The sequence below is a fragment of the Accipiter gentilis genome, chromosome 8 (genome assembly GCF_929443795.1).
Source record: "Accipiter gentilis chromosome 8, bAccGen1.1, whole genome shotgun sequence".
NCBI classification, from domain to species: Eukaryota; Metazoa; Chordata; class Aves; order Accipitriformes; family Accipitridae; genus Astur; species Astur gentilis.
Window position 1 is genome coordinate 42,898,486 of NC_064887.1, and position 16,103 is coordinate 42,914,588.

General features: G+C 67.3%; 3 protein-coding genes across 3 annotated transcripts in view; all 3 read right to left on the reverse strand.

The window, feature by feature from the left end:
- The window catches only part of LOC126041954 (uncharacterized), a 36,726-nt gene extending 27,842 nt beyond the window's left edge, over positions 1–8,884 (reverse strand). Inside the window, exons 1-4 of the mRNA XM_049808389.1 lie at positions 8,769–8,884; positions 6,273–6,334; positions 4,735–4,865; positions 2,903–3,269 (exon numbers count right to left, since the gene is read on the reverse strand). Coding sequence (XP_049664346.1) covers positions 2,903–3,269; positions 4,735–4,865; positions 6,273–6,334; positions 8,769–8,884 — 676 coding nt within the window. The remainder of the gene's footprint in view (positions 1–2,902; positions 3,270–4,734; positions 4,866–6,272; positions 6,335–8,768) is intronic.
- SUGP2 (SURP and G-patch domain containing 2) overlaps positions 1–9,078 on the reverse strand; it is an 86,879-nt gene extending 77,801 nt beyond the window's left edge. The window contains 1 exon segment of the mRNA XM_049809462.1: positions 9,075–9,078. The gene's annotated coding sequence lies outside the window, so the exon portion shown is untranslated.
- Positions 9,079–11,190: 2,112 nt separating this feature from the next.
- On the reverse strand, positions 11,191–14,806 carry MEF2B (myocyte enhancer factor 2B). Its single transcript, XM_049808306.1, has 8 exons — positions 14,735–14,806; positions 14,355–14,558; positions 14,143–14,271; positions 13,894–14,056; positions 12,804–12,940; positions 12,177–12,288; positions 11,978–12,068; positions 11,191–11,491 (listed from the first exon to the last, which is right to left on the reverse strand). The coding sequence occupies exons 1-8, from the start codon at positions 14,786–14,788 to the stop codon at positions 11,191–11,193; spliced, it is 1,191 nt and encodes a 396-aa protein (XP_049664263.1). The 5' UTR covers positions 14,789–14,806.
- Positions 14,807–16,103: the final 1,297 nt, after the last annotated feature.

Here is a 16,103-nt window from a genome sequence, read left to right on the forward strand (position 1 = left end):
CCCCCCCCCCCCCTTCTCGCCTCCCCCCTCCCCGGACCCAGCCTCCCGCAGCAGCCGACCCGCCCCGTCGGGGAGGCGGCGGTGCCCCGGGGGTAACCCTGCTCGGGCAGGGCTGTGGCGGAGCCGGACCACCCCCCCCACACACACACTACCACCAACCCCCCCCCGGTAAAGGCTGGGGTTAAACCCGACGTGGCCGGGGGCGGGGAAACGGCCGGGGGGGGGGGGGGCGAAGAAGGGGGGACAGACCCTCCCGTCGAGGCTGCTCTCCCGGGCCCCTCTTGCAAAAGGGAAAATTGGCGGCTGCTCGGGAGTAAAACCGGGCTCGACAGACCCCCGGTAATAGGGTCCTCCGACGGGCCCGGCCCCCCCCCCCACCCCCCCGGCCGGGGAGGGACACCCACCCCCCCCCCCGGGCCCGGGACAAAGCGGGGCCGCGACTCGGAGGGACGGCGGGACAGAGCCCGGGGCCGAGGTCCGGCTCCACGTCCCCCCCGTGCGGCCACCCGGGGCCGGTCCCGACCGGCTCTGCCCCGGTGCAGAGGTCCCGTTCCGCTCTCCCGGCAACGGCGGGGCAACCCCGGCCGGAGGGGGGGGGGGGGGGGGGGGCAGCGGCCTTTCCCTGTCACCCCCAGCCGTCTCACACCGGGAGAGAACCGGCGGGCACAGCCGTGTACACGCACCCACGCCGGGGGGGGGGGTGGCCCGGGCACCGGTGCACACCCCCCCCCGGGAGCACCCCCCGTCCCCGGTGCACACCCAGGAACGCTCACACCGATGCACACACGTTGTCGGTCACACTCGTCCTGATGCACGCACGGCCCCGCACACGCAGCCGTGGATACCCACACCCACGCAGGACACCCCGGTTCTCCCCAGCCTCCTTCACACCCCCGTTCCCCCCCCCCCCCCCCCGTCCCCCAGCTTTGCCCCGGTTCGGCGGGTTCCGTAGCACTCCCGGGGCCGCCTCGTCGTACCTCGCTCCGGTAAAGCGGCAGAAAAACGAAACCAACAGGCGGGCCCGGGCATAACACGGGCACCGGGCAGAGCACCGGCACCGGGCATAGCACCGGTCCCGGTACCGGGCACAGCACCGTGCCGGTGCCCCGGTTCTGGGCAGCCCCGGCCGGGCTCCGCTTCCAACGAGGACTGGGAACGGGCGGCGGGGCCCGGCTCCCGCTCCCAGAGCTCCGGGTTTCGGGGAGAAGGCACGGATCCGTCCCGGTCCCCGCTGTCCACACCCGCCCTTTTATATACATGCACCTATATATATATATATATATATATGATACATATCTGAATCTCTGCGTTTGAAGGGGCTGAGAGCGATGCACGGCGGCACTTGCGGAGATGCCAACCCTCAAGCACCGGCAGCTTCCCGGGAGCAACGGAGCTTTCTAGCCCGACACCGGGGACCCCCGGGGCGGGAGAACCCTTCGACAGGTAGCCCCATCCGCAAGCGGTGACCGCTGCACAGCGGGGAGCGGGCGGAGGATTCTCCCACCGGCGGCACCGGGCACCGGGAACCGGGCACCGGGGAACCGGCCCCGCCGCTCTCCGTGGTGCTGAACCGCCGCCGCCGCCGCCGCGCCCCGGGGCCGTGCGGGGTCGTGCCTCCTCCGTCCTTTTCTTTCCAAGCCGCCACTAATTAATTATTAGTATTGCTCTTCATTATTATCGTTAGCATCCCTCGCGGTTCCCGTCTCTCCGGTGCACCGCGCCACGGCTAACCGTTCCGAACGGGAAGATGGTGCCAGCGAAGCAGCCGGTTGCCAAATTAACGGATCGTCCCCCCGCACGCACCCGGTAGCTGCCACCCGCGCTCTCCCCGCACCTCCCCACGCTCCCCCGCCGCCCCGCGGGTCCGCATCGCGCGTGGGCCGAGCCGGTACCGTTCCCTCCGTAGCCGGGCTCCGGAATGACTCTCCCGCCCGGCCCCGGTCGGCGGCGGCCCCGGCGGCCCCGGCGGGCTCGGCCCCGCTGCCGTCCACACCACCCGGGGCACCACCGGTCCCGGCCCCGTTCCGCCTCCCCGGTGGGTTCCGCTGACCGAACCGTTCCTTCCCCGGGCGGGCCCGGCCGCGGTCCTTCCCCAAAGGGTAAAAGAACGACCGCGGCCCCAAAGCTCCGCCGAGGGACCGAACGGCACCGGCGGAGCTTCTCCGCCGACCCCGGGAGCGATCCTCCGACCCGGGTCCGGCTCGGGGAAAGGGGCCGCTTCGTGCAGCGGCGGGACCGGGGAGCGGCATCCCTACCGGTCCCGTTCCCCCGCCGCCCCCGGGCCCCGGTAGCCGCCGCGCAGGGCCCGGGCGGGCCGCAGCGGCCCGGTTTGCCCCCGCCGGTTCCCGATTCCCGTTGCCCACCGCTCCCTGCCCCCGAGGAACGGTGGGGGGAGGCTTGACAGCGCCGACACGGGAAAGGCGGCCTCCCCACGCGTGTCCGCGGCGGGGGTTCCACGGGGCCCGCCCGGCCCCGTTCCTCCCCGGCACTTACCGAGTCGTCGCCCGCCTGTACCCCTCGCCCCGGCGGCTGCGGGCGCTGGCTTCGGCCCCGGTACCTCTCGTCCCCCCTTCTTCCCCTCGCCTCCACCCTCGTGTGAATCAAATACCTTCACTACAGCAGCCATGTTGGGCTCCGGTACGAGCACGGCGCTCGCCGCAGGAACCGCCGGCCGCCTCGGCGGGAGGCAGCGGGGCCGGGCTCGGCTCGAAGCGGAGCGGGAGAGCCGGTTCCCGCCGGAGAACCGGAGCCCGGGCAGCCCGGCCGGCTGCCGGCCCCCCCCCAACCTCCCTCCCCCCCCCCCCCCGCCATCGCACCGAGGGATGCCGCCGTGTGCCGCTCCCCGCCAGCCCGGTAACTTCCCACCGTTACCGGTAAACGCCACTAACTGCTGGTCCCATACCTGCCCCGCATCCCTTCGGTAAAACCGGTCGAATCCCGGTGGTGGGGACGGAGGGGGGAGGAGGAGAACCGCCGTTACCTCCGCCTCGCCCGGTGTGCCGGTTCCCCGCCGCGCCGTTCCACCGAGCCCACCTGGGGAGGGAAAGAGAGAGAAGAGGCGTCAGGAGGAGCCGGTGCCGCCGCCGCCATCCCTCCAACTTGGAGCAACTTTCCCGGCGAGGCTGGCAGCGGGGGCGGGGGGGTGGGCGGTGCTGGAGCCCCTGCCCGGACAACCGGAGCCGGTCCCACCGGCGGACAGGGCGTGGGATGCCCCCAAAGCGGTCCTTTCCACCCGTGGAGTGGGGACACTCCAGCCCGGAGCCCCGGTTCTGCCCGAGGTTGGAGGGGTGGGAGGGGAGGGGGGGGGGGGGGGGGCAAGCCGGGACACGGCCTCTGCTGCCGGGGAAATACGGCAGACCCCCGCCGAGGGGCTGCCCCCCACCCAGGGGCCGCCTGGCCGGCTTTACCGGCCGGGGGGGGCGGCCCAGAACCCCCGCGTCGTGGGCACCGGAGCCTCGCACGGGGCAGCCGCCGCCGCTCCCCGGGCACCGGAGCCGTTCGCCCGCCGGGGCTAGCCCCCCTCCCCCCCCCCGGCCCGGCGCCCCTCGAAAGCGGATTCTTCAACGGGTTTGTTGTTTGGTTTTTTTGTTTTTTTTTTTTTTCTTTTTGCCCCCTTTTCCTCCCACCGAGATATTTCCCCCCCCCTTTTTTTTCTTTTCCCGCCCCATTTTTCTTTTTTTGTTTTCTGTTTGGTTCCAGCGTTGTCGCTGGGAATTATTTGCATTTAAAATACAACGACTCGTTCCTCTGCACATCGCTTCGCGGCTCAATTCAACCAACACCGGAGAGGGAGGGGGCGACCCCGAGGAAAAGGGTTCCCCAAACCCCCGGCCAAATCCACCCGAATTGCTGCCCGGCTGGAAATATCGATGTGGGCGAAAACTAAAGATTTAACAGATGTTAATGATTTTGTTCCTGCAGCCGCTGTCACCCAAAGGTGTTGTGGCAACAAAGAGCGGGAGGGGATTTGACGCTCGTATTTTTGGCCTGTTCCCGTGCAGAAATATTCCCCCAAAGCCCCGACCGCTTTGCAAAGATAGATCTCTCTCTAAAAACAATCATATCCTGCCCCGCAAAGTGCTTCAAAAGAAAATCTGATTTTATATTTATCCCCCCCCGTCGCTGCTAAACCCGTCGGAGGACACACACACACGCGCGGCACCCGCTGAAACTAATAGCGTGGAGGGTGACTGGAAATCAAACAACCACCTCCCCAGTCCAAACTGGGGGTAAACGGTTTCCCCCCGCGCACGGCAGAGATTTCCCCGCTCGGGAAACAACGGCGTGGAAATCCCCGCCGTGCCCGCTCGGGCAGAGCCAGGCGCTTCAGCACAGGAATAACCCCAGTTACTTTTTTCGGGAGGGAAAAATAAGAATAAAACAAGAGAAATTGTTTCCCTCCCCTATTTCTCCAGAAATGCCGAATTCAGCCCCGGCCCTTTGAGTGGGGAAATTTTTTTTTTATTGTTTTCTCCCCCCCCCCCCCCCCGCCCGCGTATTTTGCGGCTGGGATACAGCCTCGCACCAACGCAGGGTGGGAAGGGGACGGGAGGGGATGCCCACACAACACCCCCCCGGGCACAGCACCCCCGCACCCCCAAACCCGGGGGTCCCTACTCCCCTTTTTTTTTTTTTTTTTCCCGCCCCAAACCTCCCCCCACCCCAAAAGAAAAAAAAAAAACCCAACCCAAAAATAGCTGCACACACCGAAACTTCGCTCCGGCAGCCCCTTACCTCGGGCACCGGGCAGGGCAGGGCAGTCGGTCCGACCGGCCCGGGGCTATAAACCCCGGGGGTGGCTTTTGTGAGTTTGTCGGAGTTTCCCCGAGCTGTCCCCTTTTGTGTCCCATTGCCATCTAGAGGCCCTGATTAATTAATTTCACACCGGAGCTCGGGAGAAAATTTTCCCACAAAACAAGTGACCGAAGAGATGTGAAACCCCCAAAAAGAAAAGGAGTCAACATCAAGTTCAACAGCATGCGGGGAAAGGCCTATTTCCATCACAATCGCGGCTGAACGGGGGCCGGGGCCGCGGGGGGGGGGCGGCGGGCGGCGGCCCCCGCGCCCCCTCCGCGCGTTCCCAGGCTCCGAACAATCGCGCTCTGTTTGCCTCGCACATGCCGGCGTTTGGGCACGGAGGCTGCCTTGGGATAACAGGAATAATGAGGGGGGGCGGGGGGGGTGGAAGGGTGGGATGGGGGGGGGGGGGGGGAAGTGATGGAGGGTTGGGAAATGGCGTGGGAGGGGGATGAAGCGGAGGAGCGCGCACCTGGGGACTGGCCGGTACCGACCTGTTGAGCCCCGGTTGGGAAAAACCCGGTGGAGTTTGTGGGAAGAGTTGGGATGGGCAAGAGGGAATTTGGGGGGGGGGGGTCCCCCCAAAGCCGGGAGGGGACAGAACCGGTCCCGGGCTGGGAGGACGGGACGAGGACACACGACTTTTCCCCAAGTTTAGTGCCACCCCCCCCCTCCCCACGCAAAACACCCCCCCCCCCTCCAAATCCCCGGCCACGCGTTTTCCCACAGTCCCGGGGGAGCGGCGGAGGGGGGGGGGGGGGGGAGGGGTGCCTGTCCCGGGGTGGGGGGGGGGAGACGACGACAGTCGGGGGGGTGCCTGCCCCGGATTTGGGGAGGGGGGGGAGAGGGGGGCCGGGGCCCGGGGTGGCCGAGGCGGTGGTGGACGTGTCCTGCAACCCAAGCAGCTCGGCTCCGCCGGGCATTGTCCCCACGGAGCCCGTGGCCATTGTTCCCGGCGCTGCGGGAGCCGGAGGGAGGGCAGCTTTCCACGCCTCGTCCCGTTTCCCCCCCCCCCCCCCCCAACTCACACCGGGCTACCGGCACCCGCAGCCCCTAATCCGGAGGGGTGGGGGGGAAAGAAAGGTAAAACCCACCCCCCACTCCCCAAAAAAAAAAAAAAGCCCCGGTGGGGGAGGCGTGGGGTCGTGTCTCCCCCCCCCCCCCCCCATCGACTTCTTCCAAGTTGGGAGAAGCTGGGGGGGCTGCCGGTGCCCGCACAGCCCTGCCCCTCCGGCGGGCGGTACCGGCAGCTGCCCGGTGCTGCCCGTTATCCCGGCCCCGGGAGTTCGGTGCGGGGCAGGGAGAGGAAGAAAAAGAAAGGGGGGGGGGGCGGATTATTTACCTCCCTCCGCACATCTGCATCCATTAATGACTTAGCGACAGCGTGAGCCGAGAGCAACCGGGACACCGGCAGCCTCCGGGGGGGGGCGGGAGGCTTTTTGGGGTCGGGGGGGGGGGGGAGAAAAAAGCGGCACCGGGCAGGACGCGGAGCCCGGAGCCATCCAGCCGCCGCGGAGGGCGGTAGAACCGGAGAAGACTGCCAGAAACGGCGGGGGCTGTGGGAAACGGAGCCCCCCGCGATCACGTTGCCTTTACGTGGGGTTAAATAGATAACGTCTGCCCGGGGGCTTTAACGCCGGGAGCCCCCAGACCGGGCCCGGGCAGCCCCGGTTCTCCGCCGCCGGGTCCTCGGAGACGAGCCGAGGGAGGGCGGCGGGAGGGGGGGGGGGGGACACGACACGGATTCCGCCCAAACATCCATTTTGTCCCTTTTGGAAATGGAGATGGGAGAGAGGAGGGAAAAAAATGCGCTTTTTTTTTTTTGCTTTTTTTTTTTTTTGCCTCTCCCCCCCGCTTTCTCCATATTTTACTACGTAAGGCATGACGTCCTCGCGTCGGGAGGGGATAGGTTAACCCTGCGCTGGGGGGGATGCACCGGGCTGGGGGGGGGGGGGGGGGAGAGGCTCAGGGGCGGGGGCGGCTGTGGCAGCAGAACCTAAAAATAACGGGGATTTTATTCTTTTTAATCTTCATCATCAGTAGCAGCATCCCGGTGACCCCGCGGATGCGGCCCCGCACGGGCAGCGGGAGGCAGGGCCGGAGCCGGATCCCCCCCCCCCCCCGCGGGACCCTCGGGAGACCCCCACGGGGCACGGAGGGAACGGGGTCAGGATCTGGAGAGGAGGGGGAAGGTGTATGGGGGGGGGTCCTCCTGCTTCCCCCCCACCCCCGGTCCCTGCGGCAGGAGGGGGCTGGCGGGCAGGGTGCCCCCCCTCTCCCCGGTCGGGGCAGGATTAGTCCGTGGAAACGAAGCAAAAATGGGGTATTTTTTAATTAAACCCCAAATCTCCCCCCTACCCAGGGTGTTAACACCTCCAAGCTCCGAAGTGGCCGGGAATTGAGCCCCCCCCCTCCCCCCCCCCCCGAGCCTCCGGTGCACCGGGATTTTCGGAGCGCGTTAAAAACCGGTGGCTTCGTGCAGCACCGGGTGGGGTTTGCGCCCCAAAACTATCCCCGGGGGGGGGGGGTCAGGGGGGGTGGTAAACCCCCACCGACACCGAGTCGGGCCGGGGTGGACCGAGACTGGCTCCAGCCACCGGAGCGATCAGGGTGGGCGTCCCCCGCCGCGGAACGGGGACCGGCCCGGTGCCCGGTGCCCGGTGCCCCCCCCCCTCCGCAGCGGTAACGGGCAGCCCCCCCCCCCCCAGCCCGGCGCTACAGGGGAGGCCACCGGCTCCGTGCTGTCCCCTAATGAGCTCCGCTTATGCATTTCCCCCTCAACGAATATTTCTCCCGGGGGGGTTGGGGGAGCGGCGGAACGCCCTGCCCCGGTTGCCCACCGCCCGTCCCGTCCAACCGGGGTTTTGCGGGGGTCCGGCCCGTCTCTCCCGGCCCCGGGGGGGGCGGGGGAGGGCAGGAGGAGGCCGGGGCTGCACGTCGGGCACCCCAAATCCTGCTGCCGGCTCCGAAAAAACCATTCCCGGGGAATCATTCCCTGCCCCGGTAAAAGGCCCTCGGGGCCGGGCCCGGCTCCTCCAGCTCCCCCCGGTACCGGGGGGGACCCGGTCGTCGTCCCCCCTCGACGGCGGGGGTGTGGGGGGGTGTACTTTGGCTCCCTGATAACGTTTTGATCAAAAATTCATTAAGAGGCGCTCGACGCAGCGCCATGAATATTTCAGGGCTTTTGCAAAACAACAAAGTGGGTGTTTGGGGGAGGATACACCGGGGGGGGGGGAGATGAGGGGGGCGGCAGCCCCCGGTGTCCGGCTCGGCCCCGGTTTGCTGCGACGAGGGGGTGAGGAGGGACCGGTTACCACCACCCCCCCACGTCCCCTCGGGGTCGGGACCGGGGTCGTTCGCCCCCAGCCCGGGATTCGTTTCAAGGCGTGTAAACGGCTCCGGGTAAACCGGGAGAGGACACCGGTCCCCGGTTGGAGGGGGCGGCCCGGCAACGTCGGGTCGGTGAGGGGACAAGCAGTGCCCAGCTCCGGCTGAGCCCCGGGACCACCGCCCGGGGCTTCTTCACGGTCACGCGTGGCCGTGGGGCTCCGAGGGACCGCACCTTCCCCGCAGCCCGGGATGGGGCCGGAGGGGGACAAAACCGCCTGGGGGGGGGGGGGGGCAGCGGGGGAAGACCCCATCCCCAGCCGGGATGTCCCCTCGGTAGCACCACGACCCCGAGGGACACGGACCATGAGCCCACCCCTCCCCGGGTTGGCATCCGATGACTTGGGGTTGCTCGCCCACGGTTCTGGGGAGGGGTCGGTCGTCGCCCCCCCAAAACCAACCCGTCTGCCTTTCCCCTGGCAAGGGAGCACCCTGACTACAAGGTCCGCAGCCGTCCCCAAATCGGGGTGCGCAGCCCCGACAGCACATCCCCCCCCCTCAGCAGAGGGAGAGGTACCGGCACCAACCGGGAGACAAAGCCCCACCGACTCCGCAGTCCCCAGCGCCGGAGCCCAGCACCCTACCGGAGCAGCACAGCCTCCTCATCCCCGCCATACTGGGCCTGCAGGTAACTGGGATTTACTGGAGCATCTCCCTGGTCACCTGGGAAGGGGACACGGAGCCACGGAGGTGGGGACATGGCCCAGACCCCTCCACCGTGGACCAGGACCCCGTAGGATGGATGGGTGGGGGGCCACAGAGCGAATGCAGATGCTCTGTCTCTTCCCAGTATCATCTGGAGCACTGTCTCCCCCCCTCCCCAGCAAAGCTGGGGGTCCCTGGGTGCCACCTTTGGGTCGGGTGCAATGGACCCACCGTCTCCGCCGTACTGGGGGGACGCTCGGCAGGTAGGCAGGGACGTGAGGCTGGGGGCAGAGGGCCAAAGGGGCATCCCTGCAAGCCTAAAAGCAGGGCTGGGGGCACCCCAGGGCACCCCCCCATCCCAGTTTAGGGCCTGTCACAACCGGGCTTTACCGGACCTGCAGGCAGCCGGGGGGATGCACAGCTCCGGTCAGCTCCCGAGTCTCCCGCCGCTGCCCTCCGGGTCCCGCCGGCCGCTGCCGTTTCCCCACGGTGGGATGCGGTGAGTGTCCCCCCACCTCCCCGGCAGCCCCAGCCCCTTCCCGGGGCTCACCTCACCCTGACATTTCCTGGCGCTCCTTCCATGCCAGCGGGTTGCCATAGCAAATCTAAATCTTACAAACAAAACGAGGAGAAAAGCCTTATTAGCATATATTCAAATGAGCCATGCAATAATGCAAACCATAAATCATGCAGTCATTGCTATTCAATCAGTGTCTCTTACCCCAGCCCCCACACTTTCACCGGGTGTCTCGCCTCCTCTTTCCACGCAGAAGCCCCTTCCCAGCCCCAAGGGTCGCCCAGGGGGGGACCCGTCAGCCGGGGGGGGGACCTGGGCCGAGGCCGGATCCGGCCCTGGGCTGCTGGGGCTCCGTACAGCCCCTAATCCCGGCTGCTATTTATGTCACTCACCAGGCTCTATTAAACGGGGCAAACTCTTCCCAGGATTAATCTCCCACCCATGTTTTAATCTCAGGGCTCGGCCACCAGTAATCCCCCCCCCCGGGTGGGAAGGGGCTGAGAACCCCCCCATCCCTGCCTGACCCCAACCTGTGGGTGCCCAGGTAGTGCTGGGGGGAACCCACTCCCCCAGTCCCCCAAAACCAGAGGACGATGGGCACTGCCAAACCCTGGTGTGTGCCCCCCCCCGGTCCTCGCTCACCTCTCAGCAGCGTGGCCGTAGCCGTGGCCGTGGCCGTGGCCGTGGCCGTGGCTGTGGCCGTAGCCGTGGCCGTGGCCGTAGCCGTGGCCGTGGCCGTGGCCGTAGCCGTAGCCGTAGCCGTAGCCAGCACACGGCAGGCCCCATGGGATGCTCCCCCACCCCAGGGAGCAGCAGAAACCCCAGCCCAGCCCTGAGCTATAAGAGACACAGCTCAGCTGGTCTGTCCCCCCCCTTAACCCCCCACTTTGCCTTACAGAAGGGGTTTGTCCTCCTCCCGCCCGCTCCCAGGGCCAGGCCGTGGCGCTGAGACCTTCTAAGCAGCTTTTTGGGGTCTCCCAGGGAGCTGAGGGGTGGGAGCAGCATGGCTGGGCCCCAGAGAGCTGCCCAGAGGTGGGGGTGACCCAGCTGTCACCCCCTTTCCTCATGGGTGACCCTGGAGAGGCGGCTCCGAGCCTGGGGGACACGGGGGACAAACGATGCTGAGCCCAAAGGGGGTCAGGATTTGGGCCGCTTCTCCTCTCGGGGACATTAATGACCTACTGCCTCGTTAGCCACCCCGCGTCACCCTGCCTGAGCCCCAAGAAGCTCACACCAGACACCCCGACATCCCCAGCTCTTTATTGGTGAGAAGATAATAAATAGAAAAGAGCCCCTGGGCTGGGGGAGCAGCACCCAGCCCCCCCCCAGCTGCCTCCCTCCCTCCCTCCCACCCCGCTGCGGGACCCCAGCAGCCCCCCAACTCCGGCTGGGTGCAGGATTGGGCCAGGGGTGTGCAGAGTTGGACCCGCTGCTGGTGCTCTCAGTCCTGCTGCCACCCCGTGGCACTTCTCAGACATTCCTGCTCGTTGGGGACACGCTGACGCATGGACAGACGGATGGACAGGGATGGACAGTGTCCGGCACCGGACAGGGGACGAGGGGAGCGCTCCTCGCCCGTGGGGTCCTGGACTCGCAGGGGGCTGGGGGTCAGAGCTAGAAGGGGGGGGGTGGCATGTTTAGGGGGGGGCACCAGAGTGGGGAGGGGGGTTTGCTGGGAGCTGCAGTCCCACGGTGGGGGACCGCGACCCCACGGGAAGCCCTGCGGCACCGCCGACCCCCCCCCCCGGCAGCATTGCAAAGGGCACAAGGGGTTTGCTGGGGGTCTTGTGGGGGGGGGGGGCTGCTCCCCCAGGCTCCCCACCCCCTGCACCCCATCAGCCTCGCTATCTCTGCCAAGCGTCCATGGCCTGCGCCCGCCGTGTGGGGATGGGGGCCCGCTGCTCCTCTGCCAGCGGCCGGGGGGGGCCCAGGGGGTAGGGGTATCCCTTGGTATAGTCATCCCGTGGCTGGAGGTCTCCGGAACCTCGGGATGCTTCGTTCAGGGAGGCCAGGTTGGCCAGGGGGGGCTGGGGGGTGCCCAGCCCTGGGGAGACCCGCTCCGACTTGATGCTGATGGCTTGGTGCTGCGGGGAGGTGCTGGGGGCCGGGGCCGGCTCTTCGGTGGACACCATCCGGCTGCTGACCCTGGGGTAAGAAGGGAGGAGGAGTGAGGTCGAGTCTTCCCACATCCCCTACCGAGGTGCTCAGGGTGGGGAGAGGCCCAGTTCAACCCCCCCCTCTCCTCCCTAGAGGGGCTGAGACCCCCCAAACTCATCTCATGTACCCGCTCTGACCCAGCCAGGCACTGGGCAGCTGCCCACCCAGTGTGTGACCCGGGGGGGGGACATGGGGACGAGGTCCCCTGGGGAAGTCTGGTTGGAAATAAGCTCTGCCGACAGCGTGGGGGGGTGGGTCCTGGGGTGACCCCTTGCACCCCAGTTTTGGGATGAAGCTGGACAGACCCCAGCAAGGCAGGCGGGGGGGGGGGGGGATGCTGCACCTTGGGTGCCTGCAGCACCCATGGCTGGAAGGTAGCACCCATGGGTGCAGCAGCTCCCCACAAATAGGCTCATCCCCAACCCGTGGTGTCCCCCCACCGTCCCCCACCCCGCGGCCGTCCCCCATCCTTACCCCAGCGCCGCCATGTCCCGTGGGTGCTGCCACGCCGGGGGGCCGGGCTGCAGGAAGCCGGGGGGCAGCGGGGTCTCGCCAGCCCCAAACTCTGCTGAGCAGGAGGCCAAGAATGAGCAGGAGCTGGGGGGGGGTGTGTGTCTACAGATGGTGGGGGGGGGTGTCCGTGCTGTCCCAGGGCCAAGGGGCCAGGACTTACCTGCTTGGGCTGGGGCGAGGAAGGGGAAGCCGGTGAGGCCGTGGCTTGGGACGCCGGAGCTGCCCGGGGTGAGCACGGGGCTCAGGGTCTGCAGAGTGGGGTACAGCGGCCGCTGCGGAAAAGCGGGGTGCCCCCCCCGTCAGGCCTCGTGCTGCCAACCCCATGGGGGGGTTGCTCATGATGCAGCCTCTCCCCACCCCAGCCCCTTCCTCTGCCCCCCCCCCCAGCAAAGCCCCAGTGCTGGGCTGAGGAAGAGGAGGTGGGAGCGGATCGGAGAAGCTCCTCGCTGAATTTGGGGAGGGGGTGTCTGCGCAGCTCCGAGGGGACACTGCGCACGGGAAATGCCTGGCTGCAGCGAGCCATGACGGGGGGGACGACGACGACACCCCTCACCCTGCTGTCCCCTCCCACGGCGTCACTGCTGGGGAGTGGGATGCGCGAGGCCACCGAGCATCCTGCTGGCACCGACCCCCACGGGAACTCCCACGGCCAGGGTGTCCCAATCCCACAGAATCAGGGGCACCCCGAGGACGCCGAGCCGGGAGCAGGGAGCTGGAGATTTGGGGGGGCTAGCAGCATGCCAGTCCAGAATGCTGCAGGCCCGGTGTCCCCCTCTCCGGCACTCACCGCCGTGCTGCCGCCGCTCCGGCCACCGCCGTGGGCTTCGCCGCGCCGGCCCTCTGCCCCCAGGTAGAGCGGCGGGGGAGTCTTGGTGGCCAGGGCTCGGTTCAGGCTGCCGGCAGGGAAGAGTGGGTAGCCGATACCTGGACAGACAGAGGGACAGGAGGATGCACGGCGTGACCCCAAGGGATGTAGGGTCCCAGGGGCTCCGGTCCTTGGTGGGGCACGGGGGGGATGCCCACGGTGCCCTCGTCGCCGCAGGCGGCCGTGCATGCCTCCACGGTGCCGCGCTCCGGCAAACCCACATCCTGCACGAAGCCGTCGGCGCACCTGGGTTGCGGCGGCCGCCCCCCGGGTCCGCTGCGACCGCACGCTGCGAGCGGAAACGGTGCGCGAAGGCGGTGGCTGGATCCGGCCCTGGGGCCGGTGGGCTGCAAACCTCCCCGGTTGGACCTTGCTGCGGGGAGAACCCTCGCCCCAGCTCCCCATGCAGCCGCCGGGATGTCCAGCGTGCCTGGGGCCACCACGCCGTCCCTGTCCAGGGAGATGGGGATGATGCACGGCCGCATCCCGCACCGGGAATATTGCCCAGCCACCCCCGTGCCACCTCCTATCCACCCATCAAACCCCAGCATTATTTTTTCCGGCCGCTTTTCCGCCGCGTGGCCCTGGAGGCACCCGTGTCCCTGTCACCACCCTGGGCTGGTGCCGTCCCACCGGGCAGGATGAGCCCCTCGTGCCTCACTCCGAGCTGTGACGCACGGGAGGGAGCCGTGGGTGTAGGGTGCCGGGACCAGCCGGGTGCCGGGTGCCGGCAGGGCACAGGAAACAGCTGGATGGAGGCAGGGGATGGTGTTTCCACAGCTGTGGCAGCGCTACCTGCCCACGCACCCACCCCGGCCCCACTCCCGGTAAGTCCCTGGGAGATGCTGCGACAGGAGCTTTGCATGCGGCACCCGGCCGGGAAAATCCCCACGGGGCCGGCGAGGACGAGGTGCCCACGGAGGGGACAGGGTGCCCACGGCAGGGACAGGGTGCCCACGGCGGGGACTTTCTCCCCTGCAGCCGGTTCCCCGTGTGATGGGTCTGAGCCTACCTGGGGGCAGCGGTCCCGGCGAGCGTCCCGGTGGCTTCGGTGCTGCCGGCTTGAAGGCGGGAGGGCGACCCTGGCCCTGCGGAGAGCCGCTGGTGCTGCCCAAGGACGCGTCGGCGGCCGGCGGGGAGCTGCCGTAGGCTGCTTCGGGCAGCGGCGCAGGGCTCTGCAGGGCAAAGTGGGGGTGAGGGACGGGGACGGGGACCCTCGGGGACCCTCACCCCCCAGTGTCACGGGACGGCAGCGACTCACGTAAAACCTGGGCCGCCCCACCGACAGGTCCATGCCCTCGCTCAGCCTTCGCGCCTTCTCCCCAGGATCCGACCCCTCGTCCAGCTCCAGCTCGTGGCTCTCCAGCCCCAGCCCCTTGCGCTTCAGCGTCTGCGGGGAGCAGGATGGTGAGCGGGGTCCTGCGCCCATCCCGGCACCACCCCCCCCCAACCCCGGCCGCCCCTCGCCGCTACCTCAAGGATGTCAGAATTGGTGCGGCTCTCGTGGGGCTCGCTGTACTCCGTGTACTTGAGCAGCACCTTGTCCATGTCGGTGCTGGCGTACTGGAAGAGGCGGTTGGTGCTGTTGAAGATGATGAGGGCGATCTCGCAGTCGCACAGGACGCTCAGCTCGTACGCCTTCTTCATCAGCCCAAATTTCCGCTTGGTGAAGGTCACCTGCAGAGCAGGGAAGGGGACGGGATGCTGCACCCAGGACCCCTGGATACAGCCCCGAACCCTCCGAAGGCTCCGACACCCGTGGGGAAGGTGGGAGCAGAGCGGCTTTGCCTCCCTTCATGGCTTTGTGGGTCCCGGTCCCCCTCGTCCCCACCTCATCCCCAAGCGGCTCCTACCTGCCGGTTCCGTTGATCCAGTATTCGGCTGATCTGTATTTTTTTCCGGCCCATTTTCACCTCCTAAGCTCGAGGAGGGGCTGGAAGAGAGCGAGAAGCCCCTGAGTCCTCGCAGTCCGGGGCCAGCCCAAGCAAGCATCCGCCCCTGCACCGCCCACGCCTCCTCGCCCCTCCGGCTGCCAAAAATAAGTTTTGCGGAAAAAAATAAGTTTTCAGAGGAAGTTTCAGCATTTTTTTTCAGCAAAGAGTGTGGCAAACTGAAAAATGAAAAAAAAAAAATTGGGAAATTCTGCTGGGGCAGGGAGGGAAAAAAATCACCTTAGCTCTGCCCAGTCGGTTCCACCGCCCCGGCTCCATCACCCCCACCCCACACCACCCCGGGGACCCAAGCACCTGCACGTGCCGGCCGAAAAGCCGCGGCGCCGCGATGCCAGGACCCTCGCTGGGGGCAGGGGATCAGCCTTTGCATCCCCAAGCGCCCGCCCGAAGCCGCGGGGGCTGCTCCGACCCTGCCCCGTGCACCGATGCTGTTCACCGGCGGGTCCGTCGGATGGGGAGGGCGGTTATAAGGGAGGCTGGGCTGGCTGCGGGGAGGGTCCGTAAAACAAAAGGGCTGGTTTTAGGTTCAAGGTTGGAGGGTTTTTTTAAATTTTATTTTTATTTTCTTTTTTTTTTTCTAACGTGAACAGACTAAATTTGACCTCCGCCATTCGCAGGTCAGGAAGTGGCTGTACGAGGAGACAGCAAAGCGAAACCACCCACCTCTTCGGGCCACGTGAGCCAGCACTGGGAAGGGTGAAGTATCGGGGGACCCTACATCCCACTCCACTCGCAGGGTGCCAGCACCCATCACAGCCCATCTCTGGGCTGTGACACCCCTCAAAAGCTGCCGCTCCTTTTGCAGTCGCCCAGCACTGGTCACCCCAAAACCCCTGTGGAATGGCCCAGTGCCACCGCAGCCCGGCGCAGAGCCACAGACGGCATTAAAACGCTTCCAGTGGGACCCTTGCACGCAGCCTCTCCACCCCAAACTGGGTGCAGACCTGGCCCAGCTCGGTCCCCGCCATCCCCAAGACATGGCCACGGGGCAAGAGCCGAACTGGGAAGCTGGTGGGGCTGGGAGCTCCGTGCTCCAGCTCCCTGGGGACGGCAGCACCCCGGGAGCCCCCCCGAGCGTGGCCAGCAGCCCCCCCCCCCCCCCCATTACAGGGCTGTACCCCAGGGGTGCAGGCTGGGGACCGGCCAGCCCTTTGCTCCCCCGATGCCCCAGTTTGTCCCGCTTCCCCCTCTCAAGCACGTTGCCATTTACCATCTTGCTCAGCTTGCTATATTTAGCTGATCAAAACTAATTTTAATTTATGGAAGGAAA

Coding starts and splice junctions, on each gene's coding strand:
- MEF2B (XM_049808306.1), bottom strand. CDS start 14,788: ATGGGCCGGAAAAAAATACAGATCAGCCGAATACTGGATCAACGGAAC. Junction 14,272..14,354: donor CCAATTCTGACATCCTTGAG/GTAGCGGCGAGG, acceptor TGCTCCCCGCAG/ACGCTGAAGCGCAAGGGGCT. Junction 14,057..14,142: donor TGGGGCGGCCCAGGTTTTAC/GTGAGTCGCTGC, acceptor TTTGCCCTGCAG/AGCCCTGCGCCGCTGCCCGA.